The 21,993-nt window shown below is 43.2% G+C and overlaps 1 protein-coding gene across 6 annotated transcripts in view; it reads right to left on the bottom strand.

The window, feature by feature from the left end:
• Positions 1 to 21,753, bottom strand: part of ARHGAP26 (Rho GTPase activating protein 26) — a 424,049-nt gene extending 402,296 nt beyond the window's left edge. For 3 of the 6 annotated variants that reach the window (XM_042986234.1, XM_042986238.1, XM_042986246.1), the window contains exon 1: positions 21,223 to 21,750. In XM_042986234.1, coding sequence (XP_042842168.1) covers positions 21,223 to 21,376 — 154 coding nt within the window. In that variant the 5' untranslated portion in view covers positions 21,377 to 21,750. Of the gene's footprint in view, positions 1 to 21,222 lie in introns of all 6 variants that reach the window. The other 3 variants (XM_042986218.1, XM_042986228.1, XM_042986221.1) reach the window with 2 other exon arrangements.
• Between the last annotated feature and the right edge of the window lie 240 nt (positions 21,754 to 21,993).

Below are 21,993 nucleotides of genomic sequence, written 5' to 3'. Positions count from 1 at the left end.
TGGTGAGGCTGGATTTGGGCAGGGAGGGGCCCTCATGTGACATGTTATTTTTATAATGGCTTTTGACAAGTCAGCATCCCAGTCCTGAAGAAGATATGGAATGTTGTGATTGACATGTTTAAAACCAAGACATCTGGATTAAGGTCAATATAATACTGGCCAGGGTGCCTGGGTGGCTCAGTCAGTTGAGCATCCAACTTCAGCTCAGGACATGATCTCATGTTTCTTGGGTTCAGGCCCCACATCGGGCTCTGTACTGACAGCGCAGAGCCTGCTTGGGATTCTCGCTGTCTCCCTCTCCTTCTGCCCCTCCTCTGTGCTCCCTCTAAAAATAAATAAACTTTAAATGAAGTGTGTATGTATATATACATATACATATATATGTATGTATATATACATACATATATATGTATATATACATATATATATATATGTAAATAAAATAGTGGCCAGGGTACAAGATCAGTCTAATTTCTAAAGATAACTAATATAATTCATCCCCAGTGAGAAACCCAGAGACTGTATGCAGAGACAGTGCAAGGACAATTTTTTTTAATTTCTGTATGGGTCCTATCCAACAAAAGGTGAAAATAATTAGTCATTAGAATAGCTGGCTGCTGTGATTTGTGCCAGGAGCTTTTCACACTACCTCATTTAACTCTTAAAATGCTCTCAAGTGAGCACTACTATTCCCATTTTATAAATGAGGAAACAGAAGATTTAAGGGACTAAGCTCAGATTCCATAGTCAGCACTATACCACCATTAAGAGTAAAAGGGTTCCAATCCTGGTTGCAACACTTTTGAGTTGTCTGAATTACTTTCACTTTCCATGCCTCAGTGTTCTGCTCTGTAACTGGGGATAGTATCACGTATCTCATGACACTGTTGTGAAAGTTCAATGGTGCTAGATATACTATTACTATTATTGTGGTTCAAAAAAATTTAACACCATGCTTTCAAGATGTGGGACTCTTCCTTCTGTGGCACTCCAAAAAGACACCTTCTCTTTGTCCCCAAGGCTCTGCTCCTCTAGCAAGAGAAGGAAGGGAACAAGCAGAGAGACAGGAGCTGAATCTTAAAGATATGGAAAAAAACAAAAGAACAACCAATGCAAATTTATCTTACAGGGATAATCATGGCATGTCTGTAACGACAACCATGACAGACTAGTCAACAATCATGAAAAAGAGAGAAAGTGCTGTCCAAAAGTAAGCGATTATTTCAAGAAGTCTTTTTTTTTTTAAATGTTTATTTATTGTTGAGAGAGAAAAACACACAGAGTGCGAGCAGGGAAGGGGCAGAGAGAGAGGGATACACAGAACCTGAAGCAGGCTCCAGGCTCTGAGCTATCAGCACAGAGCCCGATGTGGGGCTCGAACTCACGAACCATGAGGTCATGACTTGAGCTGAAGTCCGACGCTCAACCAACTGAGCCACCCAGGTGCCCCTATTTCAACAAGTCTTGACACAGCAACCCTGGAATATTATGTGGCCACTAAAACAATCTTAGAAAGCAGTTCTAGTGAGTAGTACAGGTTATAAAGCCAAAATGAGGATCTCTAACCAGACTATTGGTATGATTTGCATTTTCTTCTTTTATTCATCTGTAATTTCTACATTTTTGCTAATGAATATGTATTACCTATAATATCAGAAAAAAAGTTTGACTTTCAACTGGTTAATTTTTTTTTTCATGACTAGAAAGACTAGAGAATACATGCCTCACAAGAAGGTAAAGGGGCATCCTGCTTTTTTTTTTTTTTTTTTGCTGTTAATGGCTTTGTGAACTAAGGAGTTGGCTCAAGGGAGGGAGATGTAAACCATGGTGTCCAGGTCTCTGCAAAATTTGTCCAAAATATATTATTTCTGGAAATTCTAGACGCAACACCTACCAAGACTCGGGTATCACTCAGTTCTCTGACCTACCCCAAATAGGATTCTAGGTCCCTAATTGGCATTATACATACATAATTATACCTGGAACTGTTCAACTAACCCAAATAACATGTTCTCATTCGGTGTCCCCAAATTTATCTTCTTCAAATCTAAGTCACTGACCTACTTTTGTTAAAGACAATTTTCATAGCACCCTCTACCCCAATGATAAAAATGGGAACTTGAGGCTTTTATCAGATCCCATTAGACAAGCAGAAAATAAGTACCTAAATGCTGTCCACATGGCTCAACCAGTGAGCAGGACATTCTGTACCCACCCTGGCTCTGAGTGTGTCCTTTCACCTTTGAAACCTAACACAGGATGTGTATCAACAAAGAACACCCCAGACAGTGTATTTTTATAAAATGGGACCATTCCCAGTTCATACTTCTTTCTGTTTCTATACATTCACAGTCACCTTAAATCTGATGATCTCTTTAGCTATAATTCCTAAACTCCACATACCATTTTCAGGTCATTCACATTTACAAAAGACTTTGTTTTTCCCATCACCCAGATAGGGAGATCAGTCACTTCGTTGATGCTTTGGCAAGGCCACCATGAGGATGGAAGAATGGCGGATAATCAAAGAATGAGAGGGAGAAAGAGAAAATGAAAAGGAAGGAAGCAAATGAGAGTGAAAACACAGAGGGTGAAAACATGTTATCTACATTTGGGCTGGAATGTCTTAGAATACAAGCACTTTGGTAATTAAGAAGTGCAGTACTTCCAGGTTAAAACCTTCAACACCCAAACCTTCACTATTTCAGCACGTAAGACACCTATTTGTCAGTAGCTCCAAAAACGGTTAAACCCGAAAACTCTGCAAATCCAACTATGCCAATCAGAGGAGTATCGGAATTTTTTTTTCCCCTCTGTAGAAACAAAAGTTCCACTCTTTTGCTCAAAACAATGCACCTACCTACTACTGGGTGTTGGGTTCTTCCTTCCCACTGTCACCAGGAAATTGCCCTCTTCGGGGCAAGATCAGAGCCACGACACATGATGAAAGAACTCCCAAACCAGAGACCTGTATGCGCTCATGAATGAATGTGATTTAGCCCTGCTGCACTAGCAAATCTATTCAAAGCAGAAGAGAGAAAAACTGACTGCCAGATCCAAACATCCTGGCATTGAAATCACAGCATTCCTGGGAGCTGCAAGATGTCTGGACGCACCAAAGGAAAAGGATATGTGGCTGAACAAGATCAAGAAACAAGGCTGACAGGACAGCACCACACTTTAAAATCCTAAGGAAGTGGGTGCCTAAGGCTAGGGGGATGGGAAGGAGAGGGGATGATGGCTAAGGAGTACGGCTGGCTGTCTTTGGGGGATGGTGAAATGTTCTAAAATTAATCGTGGAGATGGATGAAAAATTCTGTGAATATACTAAAAGCCATGAACTATACACTGAGAACTGTACATTGAGATAAGTGAATTGTGTAGTGTGTGAATTTTATCTCAACAAAGCTGCTTTAAAAAAAAAAAAATCCTAAGAAAGGACCTCCAAGGTCTCCACCCACCACTGCCTAACCCCAATGCTAGCACATTTGGGGAGCTCAGTAATAGGACTGCTTGAGGTGTCACATTAAAAGACATGACTCATCCTTCTCCCTCTTAACATTTCACAAGGTTCTCATTTCAGATAACCATCGAAAAACATTTCATTCTTCTTTCTTAAAGAGACTCAGTTGTCCAGATTGAAGGAGAGAGGAGAGATTAGATCCCAACATTCAGAACCCAGACTTGTGGAAACAAGCCAATTTGAAGTTATCCTCAGCTGGTGATCATCTTCATGCTTGAACTCTGTGCTGCCCCAAGCACAAAAGCCCCAAGCCCTGTTTTTCTCTTTTCACTGCGGTGTAGTGTGAAGTTATGCTGGCCAGAAGAGGTGGGGGAGATGAGTAGCAAGCCAAAGTCATATCCCAAAAGGCACTGAGGCCAAAAGCTCTGGGTTCCACTCCAATTTTCTATGCAGTGGAGCAGAGCTTCCCTGCTGAGGAACTGATTACACGCATGCTGGCTCTGTAAAGAGGAAACAGGATTTCTTTCCAGAGAGAGAACCATCTTGTTGCTCTAAACAGACCTGGCAACATGGTAGCTTGCCGACCCTGCAGGCTGAGCTCAAGGCGACTTCGGTCAGAGGGCCCAGGGACCTCAGCAGGCAAAGCTGTCTGCAGCCTCCAAGGCCAGGCCAGGAAGCCAGAGGCATTGGGGCGCGGCAGGAGCAGGGCAAGGCTGCAGGTGCAGAGGCCTCCATATTGCACACAGCAGGAGTTGTGAGGCTGGTGATCTGCTGAATAAGCAGCCCACGGCAGCATGTATGGCACACATCTCAGTGCACTCGTCAGATAAAAACGCAAGAAAGCCCTGCCTTTAGGAGAGCAGTCCACAGAAGCAGCAAACAAGAGAGTAAAAGCAGCCCTGGGCTCCTCACAGTGAGGCCCAGGGGTCTCACCAGCAGGGCTGTGGTGTGCTGTCACCCTCCCCTCTGCTGAGAACCAGCTGAGATCGAAAGAGAGATAAGGAAAAAGCTGTTGCTAGAAATGAGTTGCCCCAAGGGCACACCTTCCAGACCAGAGGGGAAGAGATCAGTGATCTGGGTTTGCACCTCACCCTCCAGAGCCCTCAAGCCAGTCTCCCTCCTAAGCTACCCCAGACTCGAGTCCCCTGGAGCAGTCTAACAGCTCAGCCAGCTCATTATGCTTCCTGAATGTTTTTAAAGAAGAAAATGTGCAACATAATTACAGGCTCTGCCCCAAATGACTTTAACCCCCGACAAGAGCGCCCAAGACTCACTGTGGGAAAAAACGTTTGTCCTGTGATTGCCCATGAACATAACGTTTCCTTTCAGGAGCTTCCTCACCTCCCCCCACCCACCAACGCTACAGGAGGGTCCAGACTCACAAACCAAGCTCATCAAACAACTAGACCCCAGGCATGAAGCCACATGCTGAGACGTTCTGAAGTCACTAGAACTTGTACCCCCTCAAACGGGTTCCTCGGTTCCTCGACCTGCCATACTGGCTCCTTCCAGAAACCTGAGAGGTCCCAACATGACGCTAGCTAGCAAAGCTATGTGCATTAAAAGGGGACAGAGGATTTGAAACAAGGTTTATGTAAAATCTTCTCCTGACCAATTCCAAGGACCCCCTCCATGCAAATCACCTGGGGGCCCTGCGAGGAATGCAGATTTCCAGACCTTACCCTAGAGCTCACATATCTGAATATCCTTGGGAAAGACCAGGAATCCTTCCCTTAGTTAAGGAAATTTTTACACAAATTCGTGTTTAAGAACCACCACCTCAGAACAAGAACAGTCTATAGAAAAGTCACCAGTGGCACATGCCAATGATAGGGCACTTACCATGTGCCAGTTTACTCTGCAAAGCGTGATACAATTCTCTCGTTTACTCCTCACAATATTATAAGGAGGATATCTATCACTCCTGCACATAGGCATTCTGCAGTTTCACTTCCAATGTCAAATCCAAGGGCCTTTGGGCAAGCCCTCACCCAAAGTGGGCAAAATAAAACACCCTGTCATCAGAGCAAAGATCTCTCCAACCCTCTCCCACCTACCTGTTATGCTGAATGTTGCTACCCACCGTGATTTTCGCCTCTGCTCTCTTGTCTTATTCCAAGCCAGTGGTTCTCCGCCTTTCCGGCACATTAGAATCACCTGGGAAGCTTTGAAAATTCCCTACGCTCAGCTGGCAACCCAAACTATATCAGCATCTCCCGGGATGAGTCCTGGATCCTCAGGTGATTTCAATGGGCAGCTAAGGCCGAGAACCACTGCCCGGGTTTCTAATAGCACCTGGTGAGACCCAAACCAGTAACCCACCATCTCTTCCCAGAATATCAGACCTGTGCTTCCCACTGCCTTGTAGGTGCCTCTACCTATATGTTCCATGGGACCAACTTAGTAAGGACAAACCTTACTTAGCCCCATAGCCCCTATCACACACCACACTTCTAGAATACACAGTTCAGCCATACCCCGAGGACCTAACATAGAAATTGGAAACACCCGGACTCCTCCGTCCTTGGTCCACTGTTGACAACGTGTTCTCCTCTTCGCCCACACCAGCCTGTCTCCTTGGGAAAATGCCATGGAATTTTGCATTATATTAATCAGCTTGTTTGAATATTCAAACAATGATTACATTGAGTGAATCAGATTTTCAGCAAAGTGTTCTCCCTGCCGCTTGCTTTGTATTTTCCCTGGCACAATGCCACCTCCCCTGACACCTGTACTGGTCTGGGAAGCACGTCCTCACCTCTCCTCCCCTTCCTTCCAGGCACCATGAGCAGATGGTATCCATTTTCTCACACATTTCTGCCTTGGGACAGTGTTAAGCAGAGTAAAGCTCAAATCACTGGTAAAATATGGGAGCATTTTAGGTGATACAATGACAAATAATTTTCAATTTAATGATCATGATTTAATAACTATGTGAAGATGTTTTAGAAAAAAATATTGCTAACTACATCCAACGTGTCATTTTGGAATGCTATAAAGTTCCCTTTTGAAATGAATGTACTTTTTAATAGACTTTTTCAAAGTAAATAAACAGTGGTAAAGGTCGGGTAAAAAGAACAGAGGTGGTTTTAATTGACTTATCACTAGGAACACTGGCTCCTTGGACTTGATAAGCCTTCACCTGCCTTTTCCGAAGTTCTTGCCTCTTTCCTCCAGGACTTTTTGAACTAATTGTACTGTGGACTGTCTGTGTTTCCTCGGCCTCCTCTCAAGATGCTGAGCACTTGGATGACACTGATTGTGCCAGCCCCGTCTCAGAAACCCTGCCAGCAAGAACGTTCCACCCCAACATGAGCTGTGTCACAGGCACTGAAACAGACACCACCCAGGACAGGTGGCACAATCCTATCCTCCAGAGAGAAAAGGGCTGACCTGAAGGAAGAGGAAACTGCAAGAGAGAAGTCGGATAAAACACTCTCCTCCCTCACCACTCTCCAGAAATTCCATAGCGCAGAGAAGCCTTGCTGACAGACAAGTGCATATACTGGCCCAAAGTCGTGTTCTCCAGTCAAAGGTAGGAGACTATCCTCCTTTAATACCTGCCAAACTTCCTGAATAATGCACACACTGCACAAAAAACTGAATGGCACCCTCACTAGTAATGCAAACGAGTTCTCTGGGGCCCTACATTCAAGTGGTTCCTAGTTACAGCTGTGTCTCATTTTAGGGAAAGATTTTGTTGTGGCTTTTAATCCCAGAACCAATGCTACATACAGACTGGGGAGTAAGAAATGGAGAAAACTCTAAGCATTGTTTAATTACAGAGGCTACTTAGTAATAAACTAGTCAGTTTCCTTCCTACTCTAAACTCATGATTTATAAAATTCAGTTCACTCAGAACTTTCCAGAAACACTCCTTTGGAATCTTTATCAAAATGAAAACTGTACATACCCTTTGGCCCAGCAGCTCCATTTGTAGGATTTGTCCTACAGATCTACTCACTCATGTGCCTGTGAATGTACCAAAATGTTCTGGTAATAGTAAAATGTTAGAAATCATCTAAACATCTATCATTACGGAGCTGGTTAAAGAAACTTATTTGTACTCCATTCAATGGAGCACAATGTAATGCTAAAAATGAGTAGTTCTATATGTATCAATGTACAATAAGATCAAAAATATATTAAGACTGTGCAATATGCAAAAATATGCAAAACAGTGCATATGGCATGCTCCAGAAAAATATATAAATATGTATTTTCTGGCACATGCATACATTTTATCTGAAAAAATCGCAAGACATGGTAAAATGTTGCCTCCAGGAGAAGCACTTGACATCAGAAGGCAAGAGAAATTGGAGGGACATTGGAATTCTTCTCTGCCCTTTTGAACGATGTACCATTTATAGGTATTACCTACTTAAACTTTTTTTTTAATTTTAGTTTTTATTTTTTTGAATTTACATCCGAATTAGCATATAGTGCAACAGTGATTTCAGGAGTAGATTCCTTAGTGCCCCTTACCCATTTAGCCCATCCCCCCTCCCACAACCCCTCCAGTGACCCTCAGTTTGTTCTCCATATTTATGAGTCTCTTCTGTTTTGTCCCCCTCCCTGTTTTTATATTGTTTTTGTTTCCCTTCCCTTATGTTCATCTGTTATGTCTCTTCAAGTCCTCATATGAGTGAAGTCCTATGATTTTTGTTTCTCTAATTTCACTTAGCTTAATACCCTCCAGTTCCATCCACGTAGTTGCAAATGGCAAGATTTCATTCTTTTGGATTGCCGAGTTATACTCCATTGTATATATATACCATATCTTCTTTATCCATTCATCCATCGATGGACATTTGGGCTCTTTCCATACTTTGGCTATTGTGGATAGTGCTGCTATAAACATGGAGGTGCATGTGTCCCTTCAAAACAGCACACCTGTATCCCGTGGATAAATGCCTAGTAGTGCAATTGCTGGGTCATAGGGTAGTTCTATTTTTAGTTTTTTGAGGAACCTCCTTATCGTTTTCCAGAGTGGCTGCACCAGCTTGCATTCCCATTAGATAAACTTTTTTAAAAGAAACACAGATATGAATTAAAGTAAAAATGCCCTTTTAATTTTATTTGCTGAACTGATAATCATTGTCTACTCTTGTCCCACAAATGAAATAATGAGATACTCAGTGAGGGCTCAGTTTAGGTTTTAGCCCTATCTGCTTGACTGTCTCCATGGCACAGAAAATCCCTCAAGCTAACTCAATCTGCCTGGAAATCTATCTAAAGTCTCACAGAAGGAGCCAGTTCAGAGATTCAAAGTGTTCAAATTAGCCTAGAGTAAACATAAAAGCACATCTGACAGCAAGATCAGATGAGCTTTGAAATTTACCTGTGATGTCTTTACAACCATGTAAAATGGAGTTTATTTTGGCGTTTCTTTTGTGGCAGCAGCAGGAGTCAAAGTGCAGCTACTGGCTTGGCCCAGAGAAGCCAGCTGGTTAACAAGGTTTAGTCCAGAATTCCCAAGCTCCTAAAACCTTTGTCCATCTGGTAAAGAAAACACACACACACACACATACACACACCACTCTAACCTCAGGAATCTCCTCTTTCTAAATATAGCAGGCAACTGCCGGGTCTCCAAGCTCACCCGCTGAAGCATTCTGTGCCTTCCAACCAAGGTGAAATGAGCCAGATGTAAACACGCCGTGACAGCTTCTGGCCCACACTGCCAAGCTGTTTTCCCTAATATTTCCTCTATTTCTCCACTCTGGGTTTCTACACAAATGTGTAAATCCCTGTGACTCAAATTTGTAAACATTCCTCTGGCCACTAATGCTGTTTTTCTCACCCTAACAAATGTGATTTCCTTCTTGGTCTCTGAAATTTGAGGTTGGAATAGCCTATTAGATATGGGCAAAGCCCCACCCCGTCTCCCATTTTATCCCTAAGAACCTGGAGCTTAGAAAACACAATGGATGGGTCCAAAGCTAATTAGGACACAGCCAATTAATTGTAATCTCTGTCTCCCCACCCCCCCCACACACACACAAATACACACACACCAGATTTTTTTTTCACAGGCTGTGGTTCTTTTAGAATTCATATCAGTGCCTAACAGAAAGGCCTGTTTTTTTTAAGGATGCTTCCAATTTAAGCAAAAGGTTAAGCTTCAGAAACATAATCTAACACACTCAAATGAGCAGGAGACAAATACAAACTGACTATACACATGCAAAGGACCTAAACAATAGATGTCAAAGGGCTTATAAAACTTGGAGGTTGGCAACAATTCCATATTGAGGAAACTTCCAGGAATGTTCAAGGATCCTGGAAATCCTTTATCCCATGGAAATGTTAGAACGTACCCACAAAGGTACCTGTGCATATGATCCCTGCAGCACTTTCTCTAATAGTGAAAAACTTAGACAATCCAAATTATCTTTCAAGAGGAGACAAGGTAAATAAGCCATGGTGTATCCACATACAGAATTCTCTGCAGACATTAAAAAGAATATACTATGTACAGGTACTGACATGGAAGAGGTCTAAGTCATAGTATTAACCAGAAAAGCAAAACACAGAATAATTTATATAGTATAATCCCATTTATGGGGAAAAAAATACACATACAAAAAAGAAGAAAAAAAAGTGTATCAAACAGTTGACAGTTGTCAAGAAAGTGGGTTCTTTACATTTCCATATTCTTTGATGCTATTAAGACAATGTATTCGTGAACTCTCTGTGTAATTTTTTTCACCTTTGTACTATAAGATTAGGTCATTCATTCACATGGTTAACTTCCACCCCAAATTTAATCATCCCCAAGTCATCTTTACTTCAGAAAATAGCACCATCATTCACGTAACTGCTAAAGCCAGAACATTTCAATCATTCTTGACTTCACTGTTTAAGAACCTAAATCCTATCAAACAGCAAATCCTGTGGGCTCTACGCGATTCTTGCCCCACTGTATCTATTCTACACACGGTGGCCCCCAGGATCTCCCAAAAACACAAGTAGGATCACATCACAACCTCCCATGGGTTCCAGTTACACTTAGAATAAAACCCAAAATTCGTTTTGGGACTCAAGACAAGGCCTGGCTCCTGGACTCTCTCCCTGTTCATTTGCCATCATTGTTCTCCAACCACACTGGCCTCCCTGCGGGTCCTCAACACACCATGCACTTTCCCACCTTGTGACTTGTGCACCTGTTACTGCCACCCTAAAAGCCATTACTCTAGGTCTTGAAGGACATGTTAAGAGCGGAGCAGGACTCCATATTTGTTGAATAAAAGTCTTCCTTTGACAGCAAAAAATGTATCATTTGATATTCACTGGGTTATAATTTTAAAAATCAAAACTAAGGTCAGTCATAAATTTAAATCTGGGGGCACCTGGGTGGTTCAGTCGGTTAAGTCTCTGACTCTTAATCTCAGCTGAGGCCTTGATCTCAGGGTCATGAGTTTAAGCCCCACATTGGCTCCATACTGGGTGTGAAGACTACTTAAAAAAAGAAAAAAAAAAATGAGGGGCACCTGAGTGGCTCAGTTGAGCATCTGCCTCTTGATTTTCACTCAAGTCATGATCCCAGTGTCACGGGATGAGACTCGCATTGAGCTGAGCCTAGTAGAACCTGGTTGAGATTCTCTCCCTCTGCTCCTCTTCCCCGTTCATGCACATCCTCTCTCTCTCTCTCTCTCTCTCTCTCTCTCTCTCTAAAATAACATTTTAAAAAATTGTTTAAAAAAAAAAGAAAAAGAAAAAAGAAATTTAAATCTAGAAAAAGCACGTTGTTGGCTTCATATTGGTGTCTCTCCCTTGCGTAGCTTTTTAAAATGCAGCGTCCTTGGGGTGCCTGGGTGCCTCAGTAGGTTAAGCGTCCGACTTCAGCTCAGGTCATGATCTCACGGTTTGTGAGTTCAAGCCCCATGTCGGGCTCTGTGCTGACAGCCTGAAGCCTGCTTCAGATTCAGTGCCTCCCTTTCTCTCTGCCCCTCCCTCCCCTGCTTGCACTCTCTCTCTCTCAAAATTAAACATTAAAAAAATCTTTTTAAATGCAATGGCCTTGATGAGATAACAAAATCACCTTCATGAGTCCCTTTCCCCAACAGCTCAGTGGTGATCCCTGTTCCTCCCTGACCCATTCTCATTTCATCAGTTCATGGGGTTTGTGATCATTAGCTTATATTGACCAGAATTAGGAAGTCCAGCCTGAGGCCTCTGCCCAGAAGGACGCTAACTAGCCTTATAAAAGCAGAAACCAGAAATTCAGCCTCCAAAGAACCACCATCCTAAGCCCTGGGATCCTGAAACTGATCACTCAAATGCATCTGAGGTTAAAGCAAATGGAAGCAAAAAGTCCCCAAATGAGGCTAAATGAAGAAAATATACTGAGCACTGTCCACTTAATCATCAAAAGTTTTATGGGACAAAATAAAGGGAAAAATCTAAGACATAAGACAGTGCCCAACAAAAAGATCTACATAGACATCTCAGCAAAGAAAATGCACCACTGGTCAATAAGCACATGGAAATACGCTCAACATCATTAGTCATCAGGGAAATGAAAATTAAAACCAGGATTAACCACTTCACACCCACTAGGAAGGCTGCAATCAGAAAGACAGACAATAACAAGTATTGGTGATAATGTAGACAAGCTGAAACCTTTGTACAAAGCCAATGGGAATTTAAAAGGATGTTTCTGCTGTGGAAAACACTTTGGCAGGTTTTTAAAAATTAAATATAAGTTTACCATACAACTTAGCAGTTCTGCTTTCAGATAAGAAATGAAATAAGAAATGAAAACATATGTCCACACAAAGACATGTACACAAATGTTCACTGCAAGCGTTTTTCATAAGAGCCAAAAATGAGAACCCAAATGTCTATCAAATGGTGAATGGATCAAGAAAATACGATTCACACATGGAATACTCTTCAACAATAAAAAGGAACAAACCAACACATGCCACAACACAGATTTATCTAAAAACACTATACTAACTGAAAGAAGCCGGACACAAAAGACTATATAATGTATGATTCAATTCAGCTTTTTCATAGACAACAAATCTATAAGGGGTAGAAAAAAGTAGATTAGCGGTTGTCTGAGGCTTGAGGTGAGACTAAAGAGTGCCAATTGGAGGTGAAAGAAATGTTCTAAAACTGGAATGGGGTGATGGTTGCATAATTCTTCAAACTAACTACAAATGAATTGTACACTTAAAACTGGTGAATTTTATACTTCAATAAAGCTCTTAAAACAACTCCCCAAAACATGCTGCCTTGAAACAAATGGCTACTTTAAAAGGAATAACCATAGGGGTGCCTGGTGGCTCAGTCAGTTAAACATCCGACATCGGCTCAGGTCATGATCTCGTGGTCTGTGAGTTCGAGCCCCCGCGTCGGGCTCTGTGTTGACAGCTCGGAACCTGGAGCCTGCTTCCGATTCTGTGTCTCCCCTTCTCTCTGCCCCTCCCCTGCTCGTGCTCTGTCTCTGTTTCTCAATAATAAATAAACATAAATATAATGTTCATGAGAGGCATTTGTAAACGGATAGGTCAATTCCTAACTTCTAGTGATCAATCCGTGGGGGGAAAAATGGAGAGGAGAAAAAAAAGTTTTTTTTATGATTTTAAAGGAGAAAGAATAGTCTTTCTTCATGATAGTTGTGGATAATCATAGCCCAACAAATAAGATATTCAGCCATAAAAACGAATGAAATTCGGACACATGCTACAACATGGATGAACCCTGAAGATATTAAGCTAAGAGAAATAAACCAGGCACAAATGGTCAAGTTACAGTATTATTCCACTAATATGAAGTACTCAGAGTTGTCAACCTCATGAAAAAAAAGCAGAACAGACGTTACCAGGTATTGGGGGAAGGGGAGAATGAGCAGTTAGTGTTTAATGGTTACAAAGTTTCAGTTTGGGAAAACAAAAAAATTCTGCAAAGTGATAGCACTAATAGTTACAACATTGAGAACGTACTTAATACCAATGAACTGTACACCTACAAAAGGTTAAAGTGGTAAATTTTGTGTTATGTTTCTTTTATCACACACACACACACACACACACACACACACACACACGGAACAATACTCAACAAACTCAACAATAAGGAAACTAAACCCAATTTAAAAATGAGCAAAAGATCAGAAGAGACACCTCACCAAAGAAGATACACAGCTGGAAAATAAACATATGAAAAGATACACAACATCATGTCATTAAGGAAACATAGATTTAAAAAACAGTGAGACACCACTACATGCCTGTTATAATGACTAAATCCAAAGCACACTCTGCCTTGTCAGTAGGGAGCCTGATGCAGGGCTTGAACCCAGGAACCATGAGATCATGACCTGAGGTGAAGTGGGACGCTAAACCAACTGAGCCCCCCCAGGTGCCCCTGACAACGCCAAATTCTGATGAGGATGTAGAGCAACAAGAACGCTCATTCTTTACTCACAGAAAGGCAAAATGGCACCACACTTTGGAAAACAGTTGGGCAGTTTCTTACAAAACTGGAATACTCGATCCGCCAGTTGTGCTCCTTGATATTTACTCCAACGAGTTAAAGGCCTATGTCCACACATGAACCTTCAGACAAATGTTTGTATCAGCTTTATTCCTAACAGCCAAAACTGGGAAGCAAGCAAGATGCCCTTCAACAAATAAGTGGATACATTCATATGGTACATCCAAAGGAGTATTTGCCAGTGATAAAAAGAAATGAGCTATTAAGCCACAAAAAGACATGAAGGAATCTTAAATGCATATTGCTAAATGAAAGAAGTCAATCTGAAAGGCTAACCACCCTATGATTCCAGCCGCCAGCATATAACACTCTGGAAAAGGCAAAACTAGGGAAACAGTAAAAGAGAACAGTCACTGCCAAGAACAGGGGCACAGGAATGAATAAGTGGAGCACGGGGGATTTTTAGGGCAGTGAAACTATTCTGCATGATACTGCAATGGCCAATACAAGTTATTTAACATTTGTCAAAACCCAGAGAATGTACAAGGCAAAGAATGAACCCTGATGTAAACTATGGATTTTAGTGAATAACCCTATCACCACACTAATGCAAGGTGTCAATGACAGGGGAAATTGAGAGGAATAGGTATGAAGGGCTGGTATGAGAACTCCCTATACTTTCCACTCAGCTTTTCTGTAAACTTAAAACTGCCCTAAAAATATTGTCTTATTAATCATAAAGTGAAGGGAAGAGACCTCAGACCTCTGCCAGTAGGTTGAGAACTACAGTTTAAATGCAATTTATTCAATCCAATAAAGATAACGGATTAAAGTAGAAGAATTTTTTTTTTTTTGAGAGAGAGAGAGAGAGCACATGTAAGCAGAGGTGGAGGAGAGGGAGAGAGAGAATTCCAAGCATGTTCCATGCCCACCGCAAAGTCCAACTCAGTCTCAGGACTATGAGATCATGACCTGAGCCAAAATCAAAAGTCAGGTGCTTAACCAACTGAGCCACCCAGGCGCCCCATAAGGAACTTTTAAGTTAATGTTACATAAAAACTACAAAATCTTGTTTGGACTTAATTTACTGTTGTTTATGTTTGTATGACTAATATTCCAAATGTCAGTATGACAAATTACCACCATTTATAAATAATTTGCAAATGCCTCTTTCTTCCCTTTAATTTGCAAGGTGCTAAAGCAAAGCAACGGAACTGGGAAAATGTTTTTGCTACTTAACTCCATACCCATTTGTCCTATTAGGATTTTGTAAGTAATATAATTCCTCCTGAACACAGCAGACTGGTAATGAACATCCTTTGGGAAGCCTTTCAAGAAGGCTCATCTCACTACTACAAAAAGCCTATGACAAATCCTAAAGAACTACAAAAGTGTGACATGATTTAAACCACCAACTCTTTAAAAAAAATAATGAATTCAAAAAGAAAAAAATAATAAAGCATGCAACACTTCATGTTGACTTTTTTCACTCTTGTTTAAATGAGCATTGAGAATAAACCATTTTTCTTATCAAATCAGACCCAGGAATAGGTTTCTGGCCTTCCTGTTTGATGCTTTATTATCCAGCTAAAAGAGAATCACTTCCAATTATAAAATAAATCATGTGATATACAGCACATTGACTACTGTTCATAGTAGCATAGAGTATGTTTGTAAGTTGCTAAGAAAGTACATCTAAAAGTTCTCATCACACACAAAAAATTCTATAACTGTATGGTGACAGATGTTAACTAGATTTATTGTGGTGATCCTGCACAACATACACAAATACAGAATCCTGTTGTACACCTGAAACTAATACAAAGTTATATATCAATTATAGCACGATTTAAATTTTTTTCATTAAAAAATAAATTAATGTGGGGCGCCTGGGTGGCTCAGTCAGTTAGGTGTCCGACGTTGGCTCAGGTCATGATCTCGCAGTTCGTGAGTTCGAGCCCCACGTCGGGCTCTGTGCTGACAGCTCAGAGCCTGGAGCCTGCTTTGAATTCTATGTCTCCCTCTCTCTCTCTGCCCCTCCCCTGCTCATACTCTGTTTCTCTCTCTCTCAAAAATAAACATTAAAAAAATGTTTAAAATAATAAAGTAAATTAATACTATAAAAGTATACATTTTTTAAAAAATTATTTTTAAAAAGAATCACTGATAACCACTCATTGATACCAAAGATAAACTCTAGCGCTTTATAAAGGCAAGAGACAGCCAGACTCCCATCATTTCCCTTCTAGCCTATAATGGTTCTTTAATCCTATGATGGAAACACAAAACTTCAAAGCACAATACAAAATATTAGCTATTCATTGCTACCCAGGTTTCAGAGTCTGAAAAAACAACAGACACAATACTTTCACTTAATCTAGCACCTGCCATATGCTTCTCCTTTCTAGGGTCTAGATCTATGAAGAATTTGCATCTTTAGTACTAATATGGTTACTGAAGACACTCAAGGGTCATGTTCAAGAGAGTCCACTGCCTGCAGTCCATTGCCAGGTTCAAAACCTGGTTGTATAGGGGCGCCTGGGTGGCGCAGCCGGTTAAGCGTCCGACTTCAGCCAGGTCACGATCTCGCGGTCCGTGAGTTCGAGCCCCGAGTCAGGCTCTGGGCTGATGGCTCAGAGCCTGGAGCCTGTTTCCGATTCTGTGTCTCCCTCTCTCTCTGCCCCTCCCCCGTTCATGCTCTGTCTCTCTCTGTCCCAAAAATAAATAAAAAACGTTGAAAAAAAAAATTTTTTAAATAAATAAATAAATAAATAAATAAAAAACCTGGTTGTATAACTTACTAGCTATGTAACCTTAGACAAGTTACCCCAAGTCTAAAATACAGAAAAATAAGAATATTCACTCACAGAATGGTGGTAAGGACTAATGAGACTAATGTGGACACAGCATAGGGCCAGGCACTTGGTAAATGCTCAAGAAACAAAAACACATCATCCCAAAAGTTTTCATAAATACTACAGACTCAACTACAGAAATATACATTTACTTCATTTTGTTAAGAAGAAAGAAAGAAAGAAAGAAAGAAAGAAAGAAAGAAAGAAAGAAAGAAAGAAAGAAAGAAAGAAATGTCACCCAGCAGGTTAAGACCCCAGAGTAAGGCTTTATGGAGTATCACACATACTGCCCCAACTTGACTGAAAGTTCACAGAAGGAACGGGCTAGATTCCTAGTTTTATTTTGGTCTCCTCTGTATCCATCACAGTACCAGGAACTAGAACTAATCCATTCCCCACTCATGAGTTTGAAACCCAAAGGCGCACACGTGGGTTCCTCCCAGCCCTGGGAAACAGTTCCATCTTTGGAATATGACCTCTACTTAAATGCCCCTGAAGAAGAGTAGCAGATAGACTCCAAGTTCCCCCACCTGAAAGTCCAATGAAAAACTCTGTTCCTAAAGTTGGTCACTACCACCTAGGAGGAAACTATTAAAATTGCACATGTGATGTTCAGAATAGACAAATCTATAAAGACTGAAAATACTTTAGTGGTTGACAGGGGCTGGGGACAGGGGTAGCAGGGAGCTGGGAGAAAATGGGGAACAATGGTTAATGGGAATGAGATTTCTTTGTGGGGATGACTGCACAATTCTGTGAATGTAGTAAAAACCAGTGAACTGGATTCTGTAAGTGGGTGAACTATACAGTAAGGTAAATTATACCTTTAAAAAGTTGATACCTTAACATCTGAATTTTTGCCCCACCCCTCCCATCTTAGATTATCAGAACAAGGGTATTCATTCTATCTCATTAAGCAGAAGCCAAATTTATAGCACTAAGTCCACACAACCCAACTCTCAAGATGGAAAGACACAGTTCCTGAAAACCCACATCACTACTTAAAACCAATAGCCGAATTCACTCTCATTTCTATGAAACCACGTTTGGTTTGCCACTGGGTCCATGACACCCACTATGAAGTCCAATGCATTCTGCAAGCTTTTCCTGCAAGACAAGAGAGAGAGGCAGCCAGCCCAGCCACTGAGGGGAGATGTTAAGCTAGCCGGAAGGTTGAAAATTTAAGTTACCAGAATGTTATTAGGAACAGAAAGTATGTTGGGAGGCTTACTACTATTTTTTTTTTTTTAACTTGTGGAACTTTTTTGGCATAACCACAACATTATGCAAAGAGGATTGCCAGGACTCTTCCCACTGTAACCAGTGGTTAACACATACACAACTGTGTAAGTTATCAACAAGTGGCATTAAGAAGGCATATTGCTTAACTCCCTGCACCCAAACCAAAAAATGTCCCTCTGCTCTTAGTAACGTTTGCTCTGAGTCTTGACAACCCCGAATGCTGGAAGATGATTACAGCCACCAACAAGTGAGCAGTGCTATGCACCGGGCTCTAAGCTAAGTGCTTTCTTTATAAGCACTGAATCATTTGATCTCACAACACTAGAAGGTCAAGGTGGCTACTGCACAGGAGGAGCTCATTCAGGCTCAGTGACTTGCCCAAAGTCAACCAGTAAGTGAGTGGGTTAATATTCAAACCTAGGAAATCCTAAAACTTAATTCTGCAACTTCGTTTCCAGCTACTATGGACTCTACAGAAAGAAAGAAAGCCTTGAACATACAAATTCCTCCCAACTGAGACACTGATTCATCAGGGTAAGAAAAGAGTCCTGAACACAGGAGCGCCCACAGGAAAGACCTAGACAAATAGGTGAGATCTAGGTCCTTTAGGTGAAAATAGGTCCTTTTTCAGGACAGAAAAAGCTGACTGTCACCAAGGTAGGTCCCAAATTATTTTATTGCTTATCTTCTATGTATCCAGATCAGAGGCTTGGACTCCAGGGAAAAACTTCAAGGGGGTTATTTGTTTATCAGATTCTCAAGGGGATTCAAAAGACAACAGACCTAGACAACAGTTCTGCTTGGGGGTTAAGTTAAGCACAGGCAACTTTGGAATCAGACAACTTGGGTTCAAATACATTCAAATGCTGTGTCACCTTGAGCAGGTGACCGACCTGACCTTCAGTTTCTTCAAAAATAAAATGTTAAGTAGTAACAACAATGATCTAGCTGAACTTTAGCAATCCCAAGAGGCCCGTTTTATTGCCTCAGGTTAACACACAAAAGAAATCTAAACCCAGAGTTCTGTGAATACTAATTATAAAATAAAACCATAAAATTTTATAGTTGGAAGAGACTATAAATCATCTAAACTAGTGTTATTTATATAATTGTCTATTTTTTTCTGTGTAATTAGTTTTAAAAATACCGGCTTTACATTTTCAGTAGTAAGAAGGATGAACAGAAGAAAAATAATACACAAACACTATGACAGTAATATACACTGTATAAGCTCCTAATGATAATGGAATGCCTCAAATCTGGGAAACAGTGATCAACTCCACCCTTTCCACTTAAGAGGTCACATGACCTATTCAACTAATAGTAGCAGTTGAAGAGTATAGTTAAGTACAGCTGGATATACAGGGATTAGAACATTTAGTTCCTCGCTAGTCTTTCTCCCAAGATACAGGTCTGCTCTATTCCATTAGACAACTTAAATAACTGCATTATTCCCTCCTACCCAAAGAATTCTGACCCCTGCCAAAGAAATAGTAGCAGGCAAATAAACTGCCAGTCACACAAATGCACCCTACTCATACTCAAGGCAGACATACAAATGCAATTCCAAATACTCGCAGGCTTGGTCTAGGAGATCCATTCTGGGTGAGCAGGATGGGGAAGGATTAAGAGCTCTGTATTAGCAGGAACTCCAACTCTGGCTCAGACCATGCAGGGGTTCAAAACTAGGTCCCACTGATAACAGCTGTGTGGCACTGGACTAAAGATTCACCAAGCTTGTTTTCTCATTTGTAAAATAAGTAACAGACAATTCACTGGCGAGGAATCAGTCTCCGTAGCCACAGGGCAGCAAAATATTCACTGCTACATAGTCAGGGTCCAGGGCAGTAACCAGCACACTGCAGGCACTGTGTATATTTACTGAAATAAGCAGATGCCCAATTAAAGCCATTACTACCTACCTCTACATCTTTAGAAGCATCAGGGTCACAAAATGACATCTCAGGCACTTGACTTCTGTAAGTCTCCTTTAAAGAGGCCTGGGAACAATTCTCACAGGTGGGACCCCACTCTGCCAATGCAACCTTTCTTAGCTGAAAGACCTCACCTATTAAGATACCCATCACACAGAGAGGAAAAGAAAAGCCAAAGACAGTTCAGTTCCACTATCTTCCTTCGTGTCATTCCCGGTTCTCAAAACTAAAAGATGAACCCAACTATTTTTAAATGGGTAGAACTGTGAAGGCACCAAAAAGGACCGCCCAATCCAAGAAGCCCATCCCTAGAACGCTCTCATTTGGCCAGGAGAAACTCTGGCTCTGCAAAAGTCAAGGGACAATCACACACAGAATGCAAATTTCAGTGCTCCCCTACCAAAAGGAAATAAGCAAAAATAGTTTTACGAAAGGTTCCAGAATCTTTCAGGACGAGTTTAAACCTCTCCTTTCTGAGTGAAGACGTTGGACATGTCCTTCAAAATCCTGGAGTTTTCAAGGATAATGGGAGAGGTAGAAAGGAGAGCGAGGGAGCGGGAGAGGGAGACAGTCAGGATATGCTCGTTCTATTTTTAAACCCTCGCCCACAGTTTAGAGTAAAGGAACACTCTGATGCTGTACTCCCACCCCTGTCACCTTCTGCTAAACACAAGAATCCGAACCTGCACACGTACACGGCCCTGGATTACTGGCTGCCAACACTCCCCAGAACCGTGAGCTAAGCAGCCCTTCCACCCAGACCTTCTCTGGCACCGCCGGTGCCTTTCGGAGAAACGGGCGGCCCGGAGACAGCGAAGCAATCACCAGCCGCCTTCTCCTGAGGGGAGGCAGCGCCCCCTTGGCAGGGCACGTTCCAGTTCCCTGGCTGGGTACCCAGGGGTGAGCAAGAGTTCCCCCACGGGAGCCGCAGTGGTGGACGCGATGGGGTTTCCCGACGGGGTGCGGCGCGCCGGGCACTGGCGTCCCACTCCCGGGACACCTGTGTGCCGCGCACACCCGGCCGCGGTGCCCCGCGAGCACCACTCGCCCTCGGTCACCTCCCGGCCATCCCAGAAAGCCAACGGCTGGGCGGCGGGTCTCCTTCCTCATCGACTGGCCCATCTTACGTCCCCGTCTCGCCCCACTGCAAACACCTACACCCGTCCCTCAGTGACCCCCTGGGCGGAACGGCAGCCGGCGCGCGGGTGCCCAGGGCCGAGAGCCGCCCGACGGCCCTCCCGCCTCAGGGCCCCGTCCCCGCCGGACTCGGGACACTCACTCTTAAGCGCGCTGATGAGTGACTTCCCGTCCTTGATGAGCTCCTTGATGAATTTGTTGGTCTTGTCCAGCTCCGCTTCGTGTGACTTGAGCGTCTCTCTGAAGTGCGGGCTGTCGAGGCAGCAGTCGCTGAATTCGAGCGCGGGGAGCCCCATAGTGGCCGAGTCGCTCAGCCGGGGGGCGCGCCTCCCCCGGCGCCCCGGAGGCCCGCAGCCCCAAGCACGCGCGCGGCGGGACCCCGGCCGGGATCCCCGACGCCCGCCGGCTCCACAGGTGTGGCGCCGGCTCGCCCTCCGCGCGGTGTCCGCCGGCACGCAAGACTCCTGACCTGCGCGGGGACCCGGCGGAGGGGCGGCTGCTCCCGCCTCGCGCAACGGAGTGGTGGGCGGGCAGGAAGCGCAGCGGCGGACCCGCGGCGGTGCCGGGAAACGAGAAGCAGGCGAGCGAGTGCGGCCGCCGCCTCCCCGCCTCCTTCGCCAGTTCGCTCTCCAGCAGCCTCGAGCGCCCTCTCACAGCAGCCTCGGCCGCCCCACCGGCGTCCGGGCCGCTCGAACCTGCTAGCGATGACCTAATCTCAGCCGGACCAATCAACGTGCCCGTCTCAGCCCGACCCCCCTGCCTCCCGGGGACACCCGGCCATTCCGCGGCCTTGACCCAATCAGCGGGGCCTGGAGGCGGGGCCTCGGGCGGGGGGCGGGGCCCACGCCACCGCCTAGGTCCGCAACACAAGCTCCGCCTTCTCCCGCCGGGGCTGTGTTGCAGACCCGGAGCC

Source organism: Panthera tigris, chromosome A1 (assembly GCF_018350195.1).
Source record: "Panthera tigris isolate Pti1 chromosome A1, P.tigris_Pti1_mat1.1, whole genome shotgun sequence".
Lineage (NCBI taxonomy): Eukaryota > Metazoa > Chordata > Mammalia > Carnivora > Felidae > Panthera > Panthera tigris.
This window is presented reverse-complemented; position numbering and strand designations above follow the sequence as displayed.